Source organism: Pholcus phalangioides, unplaced genomic scaffold (assembly GCF_987345545.1).
Source record: "Pholcus phalangioides strain wild (caught in Gottingen) unplaced genomic scaffold, Ppha-v1.0 ptg000016l_1, whole genome shotgun sequence".
Lineage (NCBI taxonomy): Eukaryota > Metazoa > Arthropoda > Arachnida > Araneae > Pholcidae > Pholcus > Pholcus phalangioides.
The window spans coordinates 9,721,495-9,743,575 of NW_028301609.1; the positions used below are offsets into that span (position 1 = coordinate 9,721,495).

Consider the following 22,081-nt stretch of genomic DNA (forward strand, 5'->3'; position numbering starts at 1 on the left):
ATGGGGCTGGAAAGGGTGGGGCTTTCTGATAATTAGTACCGAGAGATATATCTCGGGCTGAGAAAAAGCCATCTATCAAGGAAAGTTATTTACCGGATATTATGCTGAGGTGAACTCGGAAAGAAAAGTCATCAAAGTTTAAGAGAGGCTACTAATGCCTCTACTTCAGCGCCTCGCGCCACAGTGCGTGAAATAAGAAAGGCAGGGTGATGTCTCCAGTGGTGTAGATGGTAGCATGCTTGTCCGGTGTGCAAGAGGGCCTGGGTTCGTGTCCCTGCGGAGCCGTGATTACTTTTCTTTCCGAGTTCACCTCAGCATAATATCCGGAAGATAACTGTTTCCTTGAGTACCGAGTGTGTTGGAAAATTTTAAAAAGACCAATTCTTTTGTTCTGTGCTCGAAATATTCAAGTTTTATAGATAATATGGCCTTAATATATTATAATAAACTTTAAAATGTTAGAATAGGCATTTTGGCAGGAAAACTTTAAAAAAAAAAAAGGAATTTTTACCAAAAAGTTCGAAAATAGTCAAAATAAGGCATTTATGACATTCTGTCTGATCTTCCAGACTAGTTATTATGCAAAATAAGTTAACATTTTTTTGTGGGGACCCCCCCCCCAATTCAGCTCTGGGCCAGTGCCTGTTGTTCCAGCCTAGTTACGGGCCTGTATGTAATTACAGTCGAATTCCGTTTTAACGAACTCCAAGAGAACGGAGAAATCACTTCGTTTTAACGAAATTTCGTTATAAAGGAATTCCAGGCTTTTGAGATTTGTTCTGATATAAACTTATCTGAGGAATTAGACAAGTGTTCGTTAAAACGAGATTTTCGCTATAACGGTTTTTTCGTTAAAACGGGATTCAACTGTATTGTGTTGAAGGTTTGCCTGCTCTTCGTGGAGAGATTTTTTTCATGTGGTAGACCGGCTCGTATTCGTGCCTCCAAGTTGGAAAATGGCAGAAAACAAACTTTAATCGACTACCCTGTGCCGCCAATGGGGCTCGAACCTGAATCCGCATTGCCCACATGACCGCACAGTGGCAACTGATACAAGACTACGAATAATTTGGCCGAAATTCACGCTGCGGTACCCTGGAAATTGACAAATGGATAAAAAATCTGTCCTGTTTCAACAGCCCAAACAGAAGAAAAAAAAACTACCAGTGAACTTTGGTATGTGAAAAGAAAAATTAACCAAATATTATCATCAAGCTATGCACGATACGGTGCTGCATTTGTTTGGAAAACATTTTATTATATTATTCACACAAGCATGGAATGGGAGAAGAGGCGATAACGCTTTCCCCATTAACACGAAACGTCATTCATGCAAGCAAACTATTTCATTATGAAATAATTTCGGACGAACATAATATCATACAATGTTTAAAAAAAATGACTTCACAATTATAAACGGAACTTTCACAAATCCGAATGTACACAAGCTTAATTAAACAATTACATACAACCGCAGAATAATTTGTCACAAAAATAAGAACTGTACAGGAACTCTATTATGAAAAGGCATTCGTTGACGAGACAGTGTGATGCAAATAATTAGAATCATGAGTGTGTTGATTTTTGTTTCAGTGAATACCAAAATTTAGCTCCAAATGAGAAAATGCACAGGATGGAACTAGATTTAGGACTTGTCGACTAATCTCCAGTTGGATTTTCTCGATGACATTTTGATGTCATTTTTGTGTAATGCATTCATTCCGTGTTAAGTGAGACAGGAGATGGCACTTGTATGCGAGAATGTATTGCACATAGATTGAGTTGTTTAAAACTAGAACAGGAATTTTGAACTACCTAGAAAGGCGGTAACAGACATTTTGACTGCAATAGGGAAAAATCAACATGTTTCTTTGCAGAAACTTCTTAAAACAGCATCCATTCAGTCTTTTTGACTAATTTTTGCAATGAAGGCTCATTCACATACCGATATTTTTTGGACAAAAGCACTTATGACAAAGACTAATCCCACATTTTACTTTGAAAAGAGGTTGATTATGACTTTTTTGCGCTCTTGTGATTTGTGACTTCACTATCACTTGGCAGTCCACTGACGAGGTATGAAGTAGAATATGATTTACAAAGTTGCAATGAGATTGCATTTGCAGAACGAAAAAACCATGAATATGTGCAAAACCTTAAGCAATGTAAAATACATACATACAAAGCTTTTCGATGCTGTTTGCATTGTATACTGAACAGGACTACTTCATCAACTCCAGCCATATCATTATACCGCAATTTACTGCCATTAACAAGTTGGTTTGCAAATGAAGACACCATCCATTGATGGTCGCCTCAAACTTCTTGGGGAAAATACCTTGTTCTATATTCTCTTCTTGGTTCAAATCTGGGACCTGACGGCAACCTTTGAGGTAGTAGACAATCATCTATCTATAAGTAAAATCATGAAAAATGAAGATTCCCTTGGTCGTGCTGCATTGTACCAGCCAAAGCAATGCAGTAAAAGCACAAAGATCCATAAAAACGCTAAATGAATTGAACAGTTTACGAGTATGAGCTTTTCCAAAAGTGTACTTTTGAATGGTACTAAATGAGTACAGAAAAAAAAAGGAAACACCATGAGAAAAAAATACACCTGTTTCCTTAATGTTGGCATAAGAAGACTGTCCATTTCAGCATGTTTCGTAGCCATATTAGTTAAATATCTCTATAGCGAGTCAAAATGACTGCTACCGTCATTCCAGGTAGAATTTCATTTTACCACTTAGCTAAAATATTTAGGAATTTAAAAGCATTAACAAGATGAAAGTAATGAGATTTCAACAACCTGAGATAAACCATTTCGGTGTGATTGCATGTCAAAGTATCTTTAGGATCGAAATGACTAACTACTTCCATCGTTCTAGTGTTAACATGTGCAACCCATTCCGTGGGAAAATAAAGTAGGAACAAGAGACTTCACATACTTTAGTCACTAAAAGAATCAAGAAAATTCGAGTGGAGATAGCTAATACATCTCTTAGATGCAATTTTTAAAATTTAATACAGTGATAACGGAAAAAACTTGGCGCTTGTAAAAGGTAATATATTTTTCAGTTGCACGTCTTTACAGAGAAACCCTGCTTAAATGTTTCACCATGGAACCGTCAAAAACCATTTTTAAAATCGAAAAAAATCATTTAATCAAGGTTTCACTGTATTTAGGGAATGACTCATTGCGACCCAAAATATCTCAATATTTATCATTGGAAAATTTTCCAATTTCAAATTAAAAAGCTTCGTTATCGTTGTTCTCAGTATTTTTTTTTTCTGTGAATTTCAGTATCCTAATAAGAGATTTACGGAAAACTGAATCGTTGCTGTGAAAAATCTCTCCTCATCACTTTGGATCAAAGACAGTTGTTGAACAGCAAGTAACTCATGCATTACGAATGAATCCCCTAATTCATCGTAAATCAATGTCCTATAATTTGTAATCAGATCTTGAAAGCACCAAAATTCTATGGAAAAACAATGAATCGTTTCTTGAAAAAACATCACATGCCCGTAGAAATACAAAATACATAACAATTTGAATGACTACATATATTTTATATACATAACATAGAATTTTTCTCCGTTGTTTTTTCCTCGCACATATTTTACATAACTCGTGAATGAAGACTATTATATCACATTCCCGTAATTTCAAGACCAGAAACTCAAATCATCTCGTAACGAAACATTGCAATAGAAGGAGCTTTTCTCTGTGGTGAAAGACCATTGCTGGAGTCCATCCTTAACATTGCACAAGTGGATGCTTGAAGGATCTTGATCAAGCATCAAATGTGACCAAGGTCCTTCTGTATGATCCTATAGCCACTTACTATGCCACTATGGTGGTAGAGTGGTCACAGTGACGGACTCACATCGCGAGGATCCGGTTTCGAACCCCACCATCGCCACAGTGGTGGTCGGCTGAAGTTCGTTTTCTGTGGTTCCCAACTTCGAGGCGCGAATGCAAGCCATCTCTCCATTAAAAAGTCTCGCCACAGAGAGCAACAGGCCTACAACAATACAATTATTCAATCATTAAACTTCACTCATAGTTAGAAAAGTTGATGGCAGATGTACGCACTACACACAACCACCATTACACAGAAACAAACTTCACGTCAGGTCCACTACACATACATTCTAACATGCACCAATTCATTAGATGTTCCGCAGAGGAATATGGACGAGATGCATGTGTGGTTCAGTAGTAGAAGCCACTTACTATATTTTAATTTTCCTGCCATTTTGTCAAAAACAAAAATGCAATGGTGCTCACTTCCTCATTCATCAGCAGTTTACTGGCAATTGGCAGCTTCTGCAGTAAGGAAAAAAATTCAAGCATGTGCACTATTGTGGTGTACAATATTGTGTCTCGTTAAATGTCTGTGTACAATATTGTGTCTCGTTAAATGTCTGTGTACAATATTGTATCTCGTTAAATGTCTGTGTACAATATTGTGTCTTGTACAATGTTGTATCTGCAGATTTCTGAATGCATCCACCTTTCGATAAGATTCAAAATCCCTAAGTGATAGGAAACATGTGGGTGAATCTCATTCCTCCAGGTTCAGATAAAAAAACCAATCATTGCTATTTCAGTAAGGAATGCTGAATTCACATTTAAATACGGGAATTCTTCCCCCCCCCCCCCCCAGGCTTCCCTCTTGTGATTTTTTTTTGGCAATTCATAGGACTTTGTGAACTTTCCAGGTTGTTAAACAAGACAACATCAATTCCATAAGTATAGTTATCACTCACAAAGAAAATTTCTTGATCACCAAGGTATGGTAGCGTTTGCCATCCCCTTAAGATGTGTTGAGTACAACGGTCTTCTAACCAGAGAAACTCTCCATCTATCAATGCAAAAACCTGATCAGTAAACAACATAATTTCATACTTGTGCAAACATCAAACATGAAGAGACATCACAAACATCGTCACAATTCCTTGAAAGACTAAGACTAGTATGTACCTAATGCTAAGCGATCTGGAAAATGCCATCTACACATCGGGATAGTACCAATACATACATCTAAGAGGGAGGAAGTTTATATTTACCTGCTAATATTATATGTACATACGACCACTTTAATAGCTAGTGATCGAGAATATTATATAAATCTTTTCTTACAAACATTTAGAAAAATTACACATAGTAGTGAGAAGTATGAAGCTGTAAACCTATTCCGCTACAATGTGGTATAGCAAATACAAAGGCAGTAGTAAGTTTATATCACCACGGAACAAATAGTTTTTTTTCCTCTTCATTACAAACACGTAATACTGTTATCACAATCGAACATGATAAATATAACCTAAATTTTTTTCTCTAAAAAAACACATTTACATTTAGCTCTAAAGCAAAGACACTTTATCCAAGGGCGTGACACGTCCCGAGAGTTTCTTTTTGTTTCTTAATTTCACATGTGGAAAATACAGTCATGTGTATAATGTATATAAATGGCGTTTCAAATTGTAGATATGAGCTGAATAAAACCCCTTTTTTTTCTGTCCATCCTATTGATGGCTCTGTAATCAAAACGTGACAGAATTTGAACCATTACTTGGGGTTGGGAGGGTCATTTTACAACATCATTGGCAAGGATGCTAGTTAAATGGGGGAAGATGTGCCTTTTCTCAACCCTTTCAATCCTATTGAGACATATATTTGATGCACTTTCAAAAACGCCTATTTTTTTCTCTTTACTCTCCCAATTTTTTTCCCCCTTGCCCTTTTTCGAAAGTTCTTTGATTCCTTATTTTTTTTTTCATTTCTGCCTCTTCATCCTACGTTTATCGAATTTCTACCCTTGTCTTTTCTCTGAAGTTCTTCCCCTGCTCTTTCTATAAATTTCTTTTCCCCTTCTGTGAATTTCATAGCTTGCTCTCTTTAAACTTCTTTCCCATCCCCTTTTTTTTTAATTTTTCCCCTTCTCTAAGATTCTTTCTCTCCCCCCCCCCCCATCTTTTTTAACTTCCGATTTTTCCTCAAAACTTCTTTCCCCTTTTCTAACTTTCTTCCCTGCCCTTTCCGGATTGCAATGTCCCCATCAAAATGTCTGACCCCTCCCCCCCCCCTTCATGCATGGATGAGACCATAGCGTTAAAACAGCACTATTTTGAATGTGAGCAAATTTTTTTTTCCTTCTATGGTTCAGAACTCCAAATGGACCACAAAAATTTCTTGCCATTCTTGCATATTTGAAACTATTCTTCCCCCTCACTCTAACCAACTAATGCTAATAGCGAATGATTATTAAAAACATGCAAATTATGGGTGGTACCCTTAAGGTACTTTGCCTCTCATTGGATGATACAGGAGTAAAGGTCGCAACAACTATAATTTGCATTGGAAAATATGTTATTCAGCATTCCTTGAATCAGCTTTAAAAAGTTTTTATTTGATGACGTAAGTGATGATCTTATTTTACTAGTGTATTTGTATAGCAGTTTTTGGTACATCAGGGAAGATCGCTATTGGCTCTGTAAAGCAATAGGGAGCACCTTCAGATATTTTGGGGATAGAATTATATTTAACGTTTTAATAACAGGACTTATAATTTCCAATCATTTTCTTTCTTTCAAACCGAGCACAACTCAGGTCTATCACCATCTATGGGCGATTTACTACCTAGTGAGTTGTGCAGGAAGTGTAACTGAGCGTGAACCTAACAGTCTGAGTGCATATATAGTGTTGTGTTTCATTTTTCAGTGCTATTTTTCAGAAGGGAAGTGAGTGATGTGTTATGATTGAATTAGATTTGTACTGTTTGTAGGTCTGTTGCTCTCTGTGGCGAGACTTTTTAAAGGGGAGATCGGCTCGCATTCGCGCCTTGAGTTGGGAACCACAGAAAACCAACTTCAGCCGACCACCTGGGTTCGAGGTTCGAACCCAGGTCCTCGCGATGTGAGGCCGTCACTATGACCACTCGACCACCATAGCGGCTAATTTCCAATCAGTGTCTCATAGCAATTTAAGGGTATGTTGATCAGGCAGAGGTGCCAAAAGTTATCCAAAATTTAGTGGTGGCTCGTGGTCAGATATTCTGGGATGGGGCGCCAAAATAAAATTTCATTCTAAAGTGTTAAATTGATATCTTGTTAAGTATCAATTTCACAATGATTTCTGAAATTTATTTTAATCAGATTATTTGTTTGCAGTTTTATTTTCAATACCATTGTTCAAATAAAAAATTCACGCTAAACCTGGCAGAATAGAAGCAAGCAGTCAGTACAGTATACACCTCACTGATTTTTTCTACAAGATGTTGAATTTATACATGGTGTTTCAATACCAGGTTTAAAAACTTCCAGGAGTGATAGGGCACACCTAGATGGAAGACCCAGACTTTTAACCAAAAAATAAAATTCGGATCTTCGAGAGCAGTTCTATAACCACTAGCTTCATTTATTGTGATTGTGTTCATGCACTTTTCTTCAATAGTTTGAAGCAATCTCAGATTTTTGTGTTTGTATGCATACTATATTTACACTTGTCTAGACTACAAAAATTACATGATGTGAGAACTGAACATGATAAACAAAGAAAGTAGCTTGAGGCAGCCATGATGGTAATGTCATTGAGCAATATTTCCCTCGAAAGTTTCTCTTTATAGTCAATTTTTTTTCCCGCACATTCTGAAAAAATGTGCATCCATTTATCGGTAACAATATGCATTTACAGTATTTACCATTAGCAAAGTATTGCAATAAAGGCCTTGAAATTCTCTTGGGAGGTGCACACCTTTATGACAAGCTGCCCCTGATGAAATTCCTAATGGTACAACAAAAGTGTAAAGTTTGGGAATCCAAGGTCAATAGAAATTTAAATAGTAATGCATGCTCTCTTGAATTCGCATAGAGAAAAAAAAATTGTTTCCATGACTTACATCTTGATTCTCATGTTCGTGAAATTTTTTCAAAGATGGCAGTAAAATATGTAACTTTGACTTGCATGCGAGTGTTTTCTTTATCCCATTAAGATAGAGCCCAAACGATCGTACAGGTGAGATACTAACAAAAATTCATGCTTTCAAAAATTTCTCGGTCTTAAAGGGTTATACACTCATTCTTTTATACTCAGCAAACTCTTTACAACTTAATCAAGCACATCTCATGAAGACGAAGCATTGTCACGCTTTTTTCACCTATGCATATCACCCTTATGCAAGATCAGTTTGAAATTTTTGGGTCCATTGATCATCTAACCCTTAAACTATACAAATATAGTCTGATATATATACCCACTTTCCTATACATGGTGAATCATCAAAATCGATTCAGCACTTAAAAGCCGTTTTAGGGTTAATAACCCCACAAAAACAAAAATTATCTCGTTTGAGCAGAATCCATCCATCCCTCAAAATTTGATTTAAAATTCCCATCAAGATGTTGTGATTTAAAATCCCGAATCCTTTGTTATCACCAAAGAAATGCATTTCCAAATCCAATATTGACCATTATTAGATATCAATGAGGTAAAAAAAATCAGTCCAGAATAGAATCGGTTACCAATTTTTTCACAACACCGGTCTTTTGAGATATACACAGAACTGCTACAGTACAATTAAGAACGAACGAAAAACGTAAAAATATCACAGTCACACTCACGAGTACAAAAACAAACTAATATAACCTACGGTCGATCACAGGGGTTGTGCCAATGCATCATAACTACATACTACAGGTTAGATCCGAGGTAAGCAAACTTCCAACCTTCTTGTTTTTTTGCAATGTATGGAAAAACGAAAAATGTGTGTGTATATATATATATATATATATATATATATATATATACAGCGGTAACATTATAAAGCTAGATATCCCAAGAAGCGGAAGGCTTATAATTATTCGTATAAAATATTTCAAGATTCTAAACTACACAAAACTTTCGAATTTTGATTTATGATACAATTGAGTATAGATGGTAAATATTATGCTTCTAATCTAAGTTTTTTTTAAGCTACCAAGAAAAGATGAATTTTTAAGATTGAGGAAGGACCTTTCGTTTCTTGTTATAATGACACACAGATACAATTCACCATTAAAAGAAATCGATTCCCATACTTTTCAAAAGTCAGAATATTTTTTCCCTTCTATACTGATTGGTGGCTTGTATAAAGTGGCTGAAAAAGATGGGAAATTTCAATCTAAGAGCTAGCGTTTCTGTTTGTTAAATGGCCAAGAAGAAAAGCATTGGTTGTTTGATACAATTTACGCCCAAGAAGACAAGTGTCAACTGTTTCATCTTTTTCCGGCAGATGTGAATGAAATGGAGATGCCGGCCACATAGACGTCAATTTATATCTTTTGACAGCTGGATTGATGAGATTGATATATTCTAGATTGGATAAACTCACTTCCAGATTCTATCACATACAAGACAAAAATTATTCTTTGATTATTTATATAAAGGACTATTACGATTACGGACTGATTATTTGTGGATGATGTTATATGATCACAATTTTTATTCCAGATTATTTATTGTATATATGTATATCATTGTTATTTTCACATAAATTAATAAATTTCCGGATACACCCATCCCCCGGGAAAGCTTCGATATCTCTGAGATGGGAAGTGGGGTGTGTCCGGTCCTTCAATGTTCAATGTTTGTTAAATGACATATGAGACATCTTGCTGGTCGCTTAATATGTAGCAAAATGGCATATATCCCTATGAAGATTGGTAGGGATATATTGACTGAAACATGATAAACTTTTCTTGTCATCACAGCAGGATGCACTGTAGTCAATTTGTTGAATCTGAAAAACTGGGAGAAAAGATTTACAGGGATCTTGCCCAGATTCCACTTTTTTGCGAACACTAGCAGGTCAAAATTTTTTTTTTTAAAGATTCAATGCCCTACTTTTATTATACAAGGGAAACTACACCAAGTAGCCAGAAAAACTGGTATAGATGAGCGTATGCAAATAAAGGGAAAATGCAACCATTCGACATAACTTGATGTGGTCAGCAATGCCTATGTAACACAACAGGTAGCAAAGGAAGCCGTTAGGTTGTTTTTGCTGCTACAATGGCAGGTCATCACGATTTTAGTGACTTTGAAAATTGTGTAGTAGTTGGTGCTCATGAGATGGATCAAAGTATTTCTGAGGTAGAGATGAAATTTTGAATTTTGTGCATGACCATCGCAAGAGTGTACTGCAAATATACAAAAGTCTGGGGAAACGTTAAATCTCTGACAAAGGTGTGGGTCGAAAAAGCCCCTGAAGAAACAGGACCATCAAAGACTGTTAAGAATAGTTTCATAAGATAGACGTGCAACGCTGCCTCAAGTTGATACAGATTTTAATGTTGGGGCATGAGCAAGTAACAGCGTATGAACTGTACACAACGGGCCCCTCTTTGATATAGGCTTTCACAGTTGAAAGGCCCATTCAACAAGTTTTTCTGGCTCGGTTCTCAGTGTATTATTTAGAAGTAAAACAGGAATGGCCGTTAAAGTGTTTTACTGTACGTTCATAGCAAGCTATACAAGATGTTTCTTGAATACTGCAAGAAAGTTTTCAGAAAATATGATGACTTAACACTTGGAGTGCTCACATTGTGAAAAGTTTGTGTGCAGCATCTGTCACGTGCTCTCTCATGAAATTGCAATATTGTGTCTCTTTAAATCACATATTGGTCTTATTATTGTCTAAATACTCTTAGATACTGATTTCTAACATTTTGTTGAAATTTCCATGGAATTTCAGAGCCTAAATTTGTGTTCCTTGCTGCCGAGTGAAGGATACTGAGATTTTTATTTCCCATGTAAATGGGGCTTTATGGTATGAATTTCATGTGTGTGGCATCCTCAGACCATTCATTGCCCTAATCAAACATTTGGACAATTTATTCCCTTTGATACCTACATTTCCTATTACAAATACCTACTATTTCCCCATCTTTTTCAGATACCCTATACATTTTCCATAAAAACATTTTGATATAGGCTAGATTTGGAACAGGATTTGAACCAAGTTCTTTCAGTGGCTATATCAGATTCCATATCAAGGTTTTGAGCAAGTTTGATAGGTGGCTAACAAGATTGTACCCTGGTTCCGCCAAAATTTTCATTGCACTTGTTTTTGAAAATGTAATCTGTATCAGGGTTGTATCAAGCTTTTATTAGATTAATTTGCCTATGAATACGAAAGCAAGTAGCCTTTAAAAAATATGCTAGGTAAACCCTGAAATCTTTTCATTACAAGCAAGCACCCCTGAATAATAGTCAATAGCAGCCAAACACATAAAATTTTTTAGAGTGTACCTATTACAGGCTATTGCTATCGTAAATCATGGCTGGAAAAAATTGCACAAAAATCTAGATGCCAGAAAAAAATTTTAAGTGCCAAACAGTAAGACACTAAAGCTGGGTCATCCACTGGAAGCTACTACATCGCTCGTAGAAGATTCCAGTGGACAATGAGCCCAGGCTTTGAACTAAACAGTCGGGCTATTGTAAGAGAAAATCTTTTGTCTATGCAAATGAAACCGATAAATGCGCTAAAATCGAAACTGATTTTTCTGGGTCAGTTGTTTTTACAATACTTCTTATTTTTAGTTAAATGAAACTCATCTTTAAGTTTAGTAGCATCCAAATAGGATCAAATGATTTGCCACAGAAATTTACAGATAATTGCTTTTGTAATTAATGAATATGATTCTGGTACAAATTACCTTTGATAGCCAAGATATCATTGTGAATGGGGAAAATTTGAACAATTAGTGCTACAGAATTAGTTTATACCACGATAAAAAATATCTCAATATTAATATTAGATTCATTTGCAAATGTGATCGCTGATTATTTCCAAATGAGTCAAATATTCATCTGCATTTCTACCAAAAAGTGGAAAAACATGATTAACATGACTGAACACAGCTATTCTTTGACAAAAAAAAAACCACTGGTATAAACTTGATATACATGCAGGAATTAAAAATGAATGAACTAACATGAGTGAAAATTACGAAATTTCAAGGGCCACATCTGGAAATTTTCAACATGTCCATGTTCAGATATTCTTTTGGTGAAAAAATAAAACAAATCGAATTCATACTTTCATGGAAATCATGGGAAAATGAGTCTGCATATCTGTTTTGAAACAAAATTTGATGGCATCTTTCTCCATCTCTGCTCATATCAAAATAGACAAGGCAGAAAAAAAAATCTCAAGAATAAACAACAACTTGCTACTGAATGCAAGCAGCATTATACAAAAGAGGAGCTTATTTTCAAAAGGGAACGTTTCTACTTTTGCTAAATTTTATAGTAGTAGTAAAATAGGAATGATAGAAGAATATTTAAATACTACATTTCTCAATCCATTCAAGAGAGTTATCCACATTTGAATTTTGGGAATGTTCCATTTTGACCGAAAATTTGTGGAAATGTTTCTTTAGATTAAAATTTGAGCTCGTCAAGTCTGAAAAATTAGAAATTTCTAGATCATCTGTTGATTCCAGAAGGTTTTACTTAGCCCAGGAAAGTATTCTTACTGCCCTCTTGTCATTAACATAAGAAACACGATTATTCCACAGTGAAATCTCTCATATAACTGATATGGATGCAATTTTTAATTAAATTGACGGGACTCAATGTATCTTACTATCCATTAATGGACACTCCTGTTAGTGGTCAAAATTTCCAGTCCCACAAGTGTCTGTTATCGAGAGATGAAAAATACAGAAGTGTATGGAAAAATGTGGATATATGGTCTTTTGATAAAAATGATTAATTTTAAATTGTAATTTTTACCAAAAATATTCCTGTTTGAATAATCTGGCAGAGCTCATCTCAAAGATTCATAAACTGTTAGAAAGTGTATTTTGGAAAAAAGTGAAGTTTCCTTTTGAAAATAAGCTCCTCAAGATATGAAAAGAACTTAGATGAGATCCATATCATTTAGCGGCATTGAACTTTCAATAGATTGCACAACAAACAAGACCACCACAAAATGGAAACCACCATCTTCAGAAAGTTGATGACTAGTCTAGTTTAATTACTGAGAAATCTGTATAAAGCTGCTTGTTTAACCCTCCTTCAGACATAATAAAAACAATTAACACCATCAGGCGCAACTAATTCCTCAGGATAATACCTAAATATCAATTAAGCTTGTGATGTTGAAAATGAACTAAAACATTTGAGCCGATTTCAGTTTTTTTTATCATACCCTATACCACAATATTAAAAACCATAAAGTTGAATACAGTACTGCAAGCCACATGCAATTCTGGGCAAAACTCAAACTGAAAAGTTCACATTTCATCCTCATAGATTATATGCCCCCAATGGAGGGTTAAATTAAAGGGCAAAAAGGAATCAATTATCTACTTGAAAAGGCACATTTAAGACAAAAACTTGTACTTGGAACGTAAAACTTCTTGCTACAGCATCTCTGGGACAAACACACATGCTTAACAAATAAGACTAGTCATAAATCAAATGAGAACTTGATATGCAGAAGATAATATAGTTAAGTAATGCATACAAAAAAAAAATGCTTGTATACAATACGTTGCTTCCGAAAAATAATGAAGCATCACAAAGAGTCTGGAATTGAAAATCACATATACATATGGTGATAGAAAATTACCATGAGAACTGTTCGACAATATCAGCATATAATTTCTATGACCAGAAAGTCAGCTTTCCTCATCAATGCAGAAAAGAAACGACTCCTCCCAGAGAACTACGCTTCTGGCAATTTGACAAGCAAATTGGTAAACCACAAGCTTTTTTTCCTATCCTCCCCCTCATAAAAGCTAAAAAGCTCAGGAGAAATATTTATGCTTGTAATTCGAGATGGCAACAGAGAATTGAAGCTTCAAGGTAAATTTCCAATTTGCATTTATGCATGGAATGCTTTTGGTGGTTTTGAACCAACTGCTCGAGTTCTTTTGCGACTCTCTGGATGAATGGAAGTTGTGCAGGGGAGAACAACATGATTAGGCACAGCAAAGTGACCATACTTTCTCTTGCTAATCATCAAATTAGGAAGAGGGAATGCTTCATCTGGTTCTTCGACACAGAAGACTGCCGCTGCAGATATACCCGATTTTGGTGAGTGTTCTTTCAATTTCTTTGACAACTTACTGTCTTGGACAAGCCATGAAACATGATTTTCTGACATTCGCCTCTGCAGCTTAATTATTTTTGGACTGGGTTTGATTTCATCTTCAGACCTGCAGCGTGTCAAATGACTATTTATATTATTTGCACACTCGTCTTGCATGCTACAACTTCTACGGAATGATACCACGCCAGCCGGCAAATGACAACCATTGAGAGGAGCATATGCCCATAACTCCCCATTTATAAATGGATCGGAGCAATCTTCCCCTTTGTTTGAGTCACTTCCAGGACATGCATCTTTGCCATACATTCCTTGGGGCTTTATATGGACTTCATGGACTATGTCATCCTCATCTAGAATGGATGTTGTATCAGGACAGTTGTTGTTTGTCTCGACTATCACTTCGGCTTGTTCGTTGGCTGACATGAATAAGTTGCTTAAGCTTCCGCTATTTTCATGGCTGAGAGATGAGCCATTATTTCCAGCAAAATTCTCCGATTTATTTGCAGACTCACTAACATCCTTCGCACCATCCGCATCTTCGTCTTCAGTGAGCATGTGGAGTGACTGCTCAGACACGGATCGGTGTTTCCAGCTAACTATAGCAGAGGCTGTGGATATTTCTGATTCCAAGATAGGTGACAACAAGGGAGCAGGAGAGGGACTTCTGAGGTGTCTTTTGGATAACCCTGGAAAGGAAAAATTCACGCTTATTATTTTTACAAGGGAAAAAAATCTTGTTTATTGCGCTAAAAAATATTCAGTATAGTGTAAAGCATCTGTGTTCTGCCGCTCTAATTACATTATAATAATAAAACGTACCAGCTACAAAGTCATATATACATGACACAAACAGAAGGAAAAACAAATACCAAACACAAGCAAACTTACAACAGGAGAGAAAAAAAACAATTAGCATAAGCAATAAAGCATGCAACTCGCAAACTTCTGGAAGTTTTTACATTTGATGTCCTTAATATCAACATATGCAGTCAATCCTCCTTACTTATGTTTTTTTAAAAAAAAAACATTAAGAAACATTGTAAGTGGGAAAAAGCTTTAAACAGGAAATCTTAATGAATATTAGTAAGATTTGGGGGGCCACGAAAATGAGTCCCACTAAGTGAGAAAACATTTATTTATGGGAACTTCACAAACGGTATCCAATGTACGTCAACTTCATACATTCAAGGAATAAATGGTCATTTCTTTATTAGACTCCATTATATCTAGCATTCACTGTTTGGCTGATCAGGACAAGTTAAGTAGAATTCCCTTAAGTGACTTGTGGTGCATTTAAAGGTTATTTAAGTAACACGTGGCATAATTATAGATCACTCAAGTGGTTTTTTTTCTCCACTGCCTTTAATGTACCCAAGTAGCATCTATTCCCAGGAAAAGAAAACATACATAATTTTAATTTTTCTCCCATAGTTTTTTTTGGGTAACTCCCTTGAAAAAAAAATCAGCTTGAAAATTATTTTTCTCAGCGATATACACCTTTTTTTCGACTCTGAAGTGGCTTTTCTTCAGAGGTAATCTGTAATCTTAAATCTATGGGATGACTTTGGTTCCAACAAAATCTGGCTGTTGTTTGGAGATTACCATTGTTCGGAGGAGGCCGATAGAGGTTTTACTCCATGGCAAATGCACGGTCAAGAAACCCATATCAATTTCTTTTTTTTCCTTTGGTATTTTAGGAAGTACGTGTCAGTGTCATTTCAGAACAAAATACAGCTCTATGAAAGTACAACACTTTTCTACCTAGAAAGAGTTGATTCCTTGTTGGAGTTATTTTTTTGAGAGATGCAGAAATTTTACATGTTCAAAGACATAAAATTGCACCAAATTGGGAGAATTGAAAATAAAATTCAAGGTAAAAACTATTCACCTTTGTTCAGCAAGATTTTACCTATTTATAGATAGCATTAAAAATCAAAAGCAAACTGTATATTTTATCCTTAATTATTTTAGCTAATTAAAGAACCCACTCTAATTAAATTTTTGTGTTGATGCATTGTGTTTCAATTAAAAATATGCTAATTGCATCAATTTACGTCAGTTTTTATTTAAAAAAAAATTGTCAATATGTTTTTATGGTGGGTGAACCATAGAGGGTTAGAATACCATGTCCCAATAGGATTTAGAAAAGAAAAAAATCCAGCTAGCCCACCTGTTAAAAAAAATTTTTAAATTAAAAAGTTTTTCAACTTTTTAAAAGTTAGAAAGGTTAAAATTCTTTTTAAATAATTAAAAAGTTTTTTAACCTTTTAAAAAAAACTATTTTCTTTACCTTTTTTGACAAGTATAAAAATATGATACAATTATTGTATTATACATATAATATAATTTTGATGAGTATAAAAAGGAGAATTTATATAGCAAGAAATGCTATTACTTTTCCCCAATAATGTGAGTTATAGAATTCACATGAATGGCAGTTCACTATCACTGAAATCCAAGTAGCCTTATACAGGCGAATTCAATGTACAGTTTCCTGGTAGCACAATTATTCTCTTGATATCTATTTACCAGTATTAAATGCACTGATAAAATTATATCAGTATGAAATGCACTAATAAAAGGTGTGAAACGGAAGTTTGGGTTTGAAAATACTAATACATACTATATACCGAATACTGTCATCAATTAGTCAATTCCCCTCCCCGATGCAAATTATGTCAAAATAAAAAAAGCTTGTCTAGTGGTTTAGAGTTTAGAAGGTTGTGTGGTTTAAACTTCATATCACGTCCGGGTCACCATCTCTAGTGTGGCAGGTTCGACTCCTCATTGAAAGTATGAGGTTGAAGGGTTAATAACTATTTATTAAATATTGTCTGAGGCTTTCATGGCTGGCGTTAAATGACTTGCAAACGGTTTACGGGTTATTAGGCCTAGACCATGGCCTAATAACCCGGAAACCATTTGCAACTTATTTATTAAATGCTTAACAATCAAGCAGTATTAGGATCTATTAATAAAATACATAAAATTAAGGGTTGAGATTAGCATCATCAGCATGACCAGCGTGGATGTATTGGCTAGAGGTAGAGAGCAGTGATATTTTCAGGTTGATTCCGGTTTATATGCTGGTGTCATAGTGCAATTTGCATATGCCATGCTTAAGAGAGGGCCTTCATATGCAGAGGCTCAGGACACACCTTTGGAATCTAAATTGACAATAATGACAAATTCTTTTGATTCTGATTTACTGCTTGAATAACAGCTCTAGTGATAAGCTATCTCAAACTAACAAATGCTTCTTTCCCTTCATTTTCTGGGTTTTGAATTTGAATAGCGTAGCAAATATTGCACTTAGAAACATAGAATTTTGTTGGCCTCAGGAAAGACAGTCAATAACTTTCTAATCGGAAGTTAGAGAACAAAGGAACCGTAATAAAATCTAGATGCTTTATTTTATGACACACTGCATTTTCACTCTGGAAACTGGTACAGAGTAATTCTTAAACACATTTTGAGCATTTTTTAAATTGGAACCCATACCTCTATGACGAACGGTTGATGAGACAAAGGCTGAATTAGGACTTACCGGACACCCAGTACACACATATATATACATAGCCTATAGGTCACGAAGGCTGGACAAATCACAAAAAATTTAAATGCCAGAACAATTTATTAGGTGCTGAAGGAACAGAAAAAAAAAGTCCAAAATAATGTTTCTTTTGACTTTTTCAGGGAGGCATAGCGATCCTTTCATGTTGGCAAATATGTTGCTATAAATACTAAATATTTTGTACTGCTCTCAGCCTACAATTCAGTGACTACGTGAAGAAAAGTTTTCTGCCTCCGCTACCAAATGCAGATTCTGCTAATGAACATTTATGTTGATATGGATGCACATACTAATATAAAACAGCTTGAGCGGAAGCACACGAGCTGAATTTTCATGCCAATCATCAGAATTAGTCTCACTTGAGTCAGATTAAATCATGTCCACCTAGGGATCTTTTTCCAGATATACCTACACTTCTATTTCTGAAAATTTTTGAATCATTTCATGTAAAATGAAAGATTCAGCTAATACAAAATGTATTTTAAAAAAAGGGACCCATGTTTTCAGAGTGCGCTTTCTTTCAATGCAAGACTGAGCATCAAACTGAACAGTCTGGACATTCTAGGAGCTTTTCTATCTGCATGTATTAAACACAGAAATGAGCTGACCAAAGATTTACCATCGCTTACAAAGATTTTGGCTAATGAACGCGATTCTGGAATGAGTCATCTTTGTTAGCTGAAGTATCACTGTATAGGGGTGGGTAGCTCCATGGAGCCTCAAGTGCTATAACATCAATGTGAAATATTTTTATTTACAAAATACATTGAAGTTGTTTTACAAATCAAGTATTCATATTAAAAAAATTGAATGGAGTAAAAAAAACTAAAGTGATGACCAAAATATATGTATCTGTAGACCACAAATCCGCAACTCTCAGCCACCTCATTGGCCCTTTTTGCCTGTTGTGGCATTGTATTTGTATAAATAAACGAGACCATACAATGGTCAATATTGATTTAGCAAATCAGATGAGATAGCAGTTTTACTTGCAGGTTAAAAAATAGTTAAATTGGGGTCTCTCTAGATGATCACAAATACACTCTCAGGGACTTGAAAGAAAAATTATGATTGCCAAACATGTAAGAAGTATCAATACTGGCTAAAATTGGAAACAAACTATAACTGCAAATTATGGAGAAATGACACCAATGATGCAAATTGACAGTCAAATGATTGTAAAAAATAAAATTAAAAAATTGAAAAATGGTTAAAATGAAAATAGGTTACATTGAAAAAAGCCATTGAAAATAGCAATAGCAAAATATATTAAGAAGTTGGGAAAAGAAAAATTGTTTCAATCATTATGTGAAAATATAATAAGTGTATAAATGTTGTGAAAACCCATAGTTCAACAATGATTGAACGCCAGGGTCTCTGCCACCGGACTTATCCCGTTGCCGAGATCTCTTCCAGCCCAGCTTCGTGGCAGAGTCTGGAACAAAGTGAGTGCACCTAACAGTCTGAGCGTGTAGCTAGTGTTGCGTATGATATTTCAGTGCTGCCATCTATACTTCAAATTGTGAGTGAAGTGTAATGATTGAATATTTGTAACATTGTAAGCCTGTTGCTCTCTGTGGCGAGACTTTTTAACGGGGAGATCGGCATGTATTAAATCATTCGCGCCTTGAAGTTGGAAACCACAGAAAACCAACTTCAGCCGACCACCACTGTGGGGTTCGAACCCTGATCCTCGCATCGCGAGTCCGTCACTATAACCACTCGACCACCACAGCGGCCCCATAGTTCAACAAAGAATTGTTTCAAGCCACAAAAATTTTGTGTCGCAGCACCACTTTTTACACTCAAGAGTGTATGATGTATTAAATAAAAATTTTAAAAAAACTGTAAAAGTACTTAGGGAAAAAAATTGCCCGTTTTATATATATAGAAACATTACAAAGTCAAAATGTTTCATGAAGAAACAGATTTTGATGAAAATATTTGTCTTTTGATGATAGAAAGCCAAGTAATAAGTGAATTTACTGGTTTTACTAATGAATTTGATCTGGTTGGCTTAGATTATTTGTGAACACTTTCAGACTAACCACAAGTGCTAGCAACTGCTACTAACAGGATATTGAAAAAAGTTGTGTGTTCGAAATCTTCACTCTTCAAAGTAAAGATTAGACCTTGCAAATGTACATAAATTATAAGTTTATAAAGAAATTATAATCACATTATCGATGTATAATGAAGATGGCATAATCAGTCATGTGAAAGAAAATCATCATATAAAGCTTGAAACTTTACCCCGGGTAACTTCGAGTAAAACACTGTTTTACCCGATTAATACCAATGTGAAATGAATGAAAACCAAATGCTTATATATAGTCATTAAATAAATAAAGAGATTTTGGAAAATTCAACACATTGAATTGAACTAAAAACATGCAAGGTATCACAAAAAGCATGCACAAACAGAAAGAACAAAGGAAAAAAAATACAAATAGTGATAGACAAAAAAATGAAACATAATTTCAGAGATGTTCAAGCAAGTGCAAATACATACTACATGATAATGTGCACAAACGAAATCCACATGACTGCAGCAACATTTTCATGCAGTAACACCTGACAGCAGCAGGCAGATAGTCTCACCATGGCTGACTGCACCACTTTGGGGCGAGTCCTTTTCTTCATCCTTTGTGTCACCCTCTGGTACTACGGACACTAGAGCTTCATCTTCTGATTCAGACTTGTTAACTTGCACGATTACTGTTTCACCAGTTGTCTTGTTATCCTACAGACATCAAAGCACAAAATGTACCTTCTCACAAATCAAATTTCATCAGAAAAATAATTTAATAAACGGGGGGGGGGGGGCATCCAGAGAAGTGCAAATAGAAAAATCTAGCAAAATACAGAATAGCATAAAATTGTTGAGAAAGTCGTCCACTTGTTAATACAAGATTCCTCAAAAGACTTGGTTATATTTGGAGATGATTTTAGGAAGAAAATTCATCTCTGCCTCCATGGGGACTCAAACCCCGGTTGTAGTAATACACTCATGTCCATAAATTAAGGATAATGTCAGCTCCGGCAAATAAAGGTTCAGAAACAAAACAAACGTTACTTATTCATAAAGCCCATTTATTAAACAAAAGATAAAGAACAAAAACGATGGTGTATGTATGATACCATTCATAAAAACTACGATTTTTGCTCCCTGGAGCAATTGTAAAAATATCTCCTTTACAAAAACTTACTATTACATGGTTGGTATGATGGTTAATATATTGTATGACTCCCATGCGATGAAATACAGTCCGTACAACGCCTAGGCATGCTGAGTATCAAATTATCGATCTGATCTTGGGGAAGATCACTCCACTCAGCAAGCAATGCTCTCCGAAGTTCCGGTACACATGTAGGAGTTGGTTGACGGGCTACAACTTGTTGGCCAAGCATGTCCCACACATGCTCTATCGGATTCAAGTCAGGTGAGAATGCTGGCCATTCCATACGGGTTATATCCTCAGATTCAAGGCATTCATTTACGATGTTTGCTCGGTGAGGACGGGCGTTCTCATCCATAAACACAAATTCTGCGCCCATGGCACCCCTAAACAAACGTACATGTTGTTTCAGAATGATGTCCCGATAAATTTGGGCTTTCATGGTTCCGGTTTGAACATGCAGATCTGTTCTGGAACCCAGTATAATTCCACCCCAAACGAGCAATGCTGCACCACCGTAACGGTGTCGTTCAATAATGTTGTCTTGGTGGTAACGGGTACCTGGTGTTCTCCATATGAAAGTCCGACGTGAATCAGACTGCAAGCTAAACCTGGACTCGTCGGAAAACATCATACAAGCCCACTGTGATGATGTCCACATTGCATGTTCTCTACTCCAGGCTAATCGCTGCCGATAGTGAGTTGCCGTGAGCAGAACACATCTGACAGGCCTGCGAGCATATAGACCACTATCTCCCAAACGTCTGTACACGGTTTGCCTTGAAACTATGGTACCCGTGGCTGCAGATAGCTGACGAGACAGGTCGGATGCTGTGCTCCGTCTGCTTCTTTTGGCAGTTACTGCCAAATACCGGTCTTCATTCGGCATTGTAACTCGGGGGCGACCTGTACTGTAACGCCTACTGACATTTCCGTTATCTTGGAATCGTTGCCAAAGCCTAGAGATGACACTTTGGGCAATTCCAAGTTCCTCGAATACTTCCATATGAGTACGCCCCCATTCCAGGCGGCCGATAATTCTACCACGTAAAAAATCATCCACATGCGTCCTCTGTGTCATAACTATTCTATAAGGAGCTCAGTGCCATAAGCAAACTCTTGTGAACAATTTTACTTCTTTGCCACCATTCCTTATATACCCCCCTCTTACACTCTCGTCATTGTGGCGTACTATCGGCATCATCTGGTGGCTTCCT

General features: G+C 36.0%; 1 protein-coding gene across 1 annotated transcript in view; it reads right to left on the bottom strand.

The window, feature by feature from the left end:
• Positions 1-1,237: 1,237 nt before the first annotated feature.
• The window catches only part of LOC149075015 (uncharacterized), a 42,244-nt gene continuing 21,400 nt past the window's right edge, over positions 1,238-22,081 (bottom strand). Inside the window, exons 11-12 of the mRNA XM_089246016.1 lie at positions 20,287-20,428; positions 1,238-14,797 (exon numbers count right to left, since the gene is read on the bottom strand). Of these exons, the coding sequence (XP_089102142.1) occupies positions 13,884-14,797; positions 20,287-20,428 (1,056 nt within the window). The 3' untranslated portion in view covers positions 1,238-13,883. The remainder of the gene's footprint in view (positions 14,798-20,286; positions 20,429-22,081) is intronic.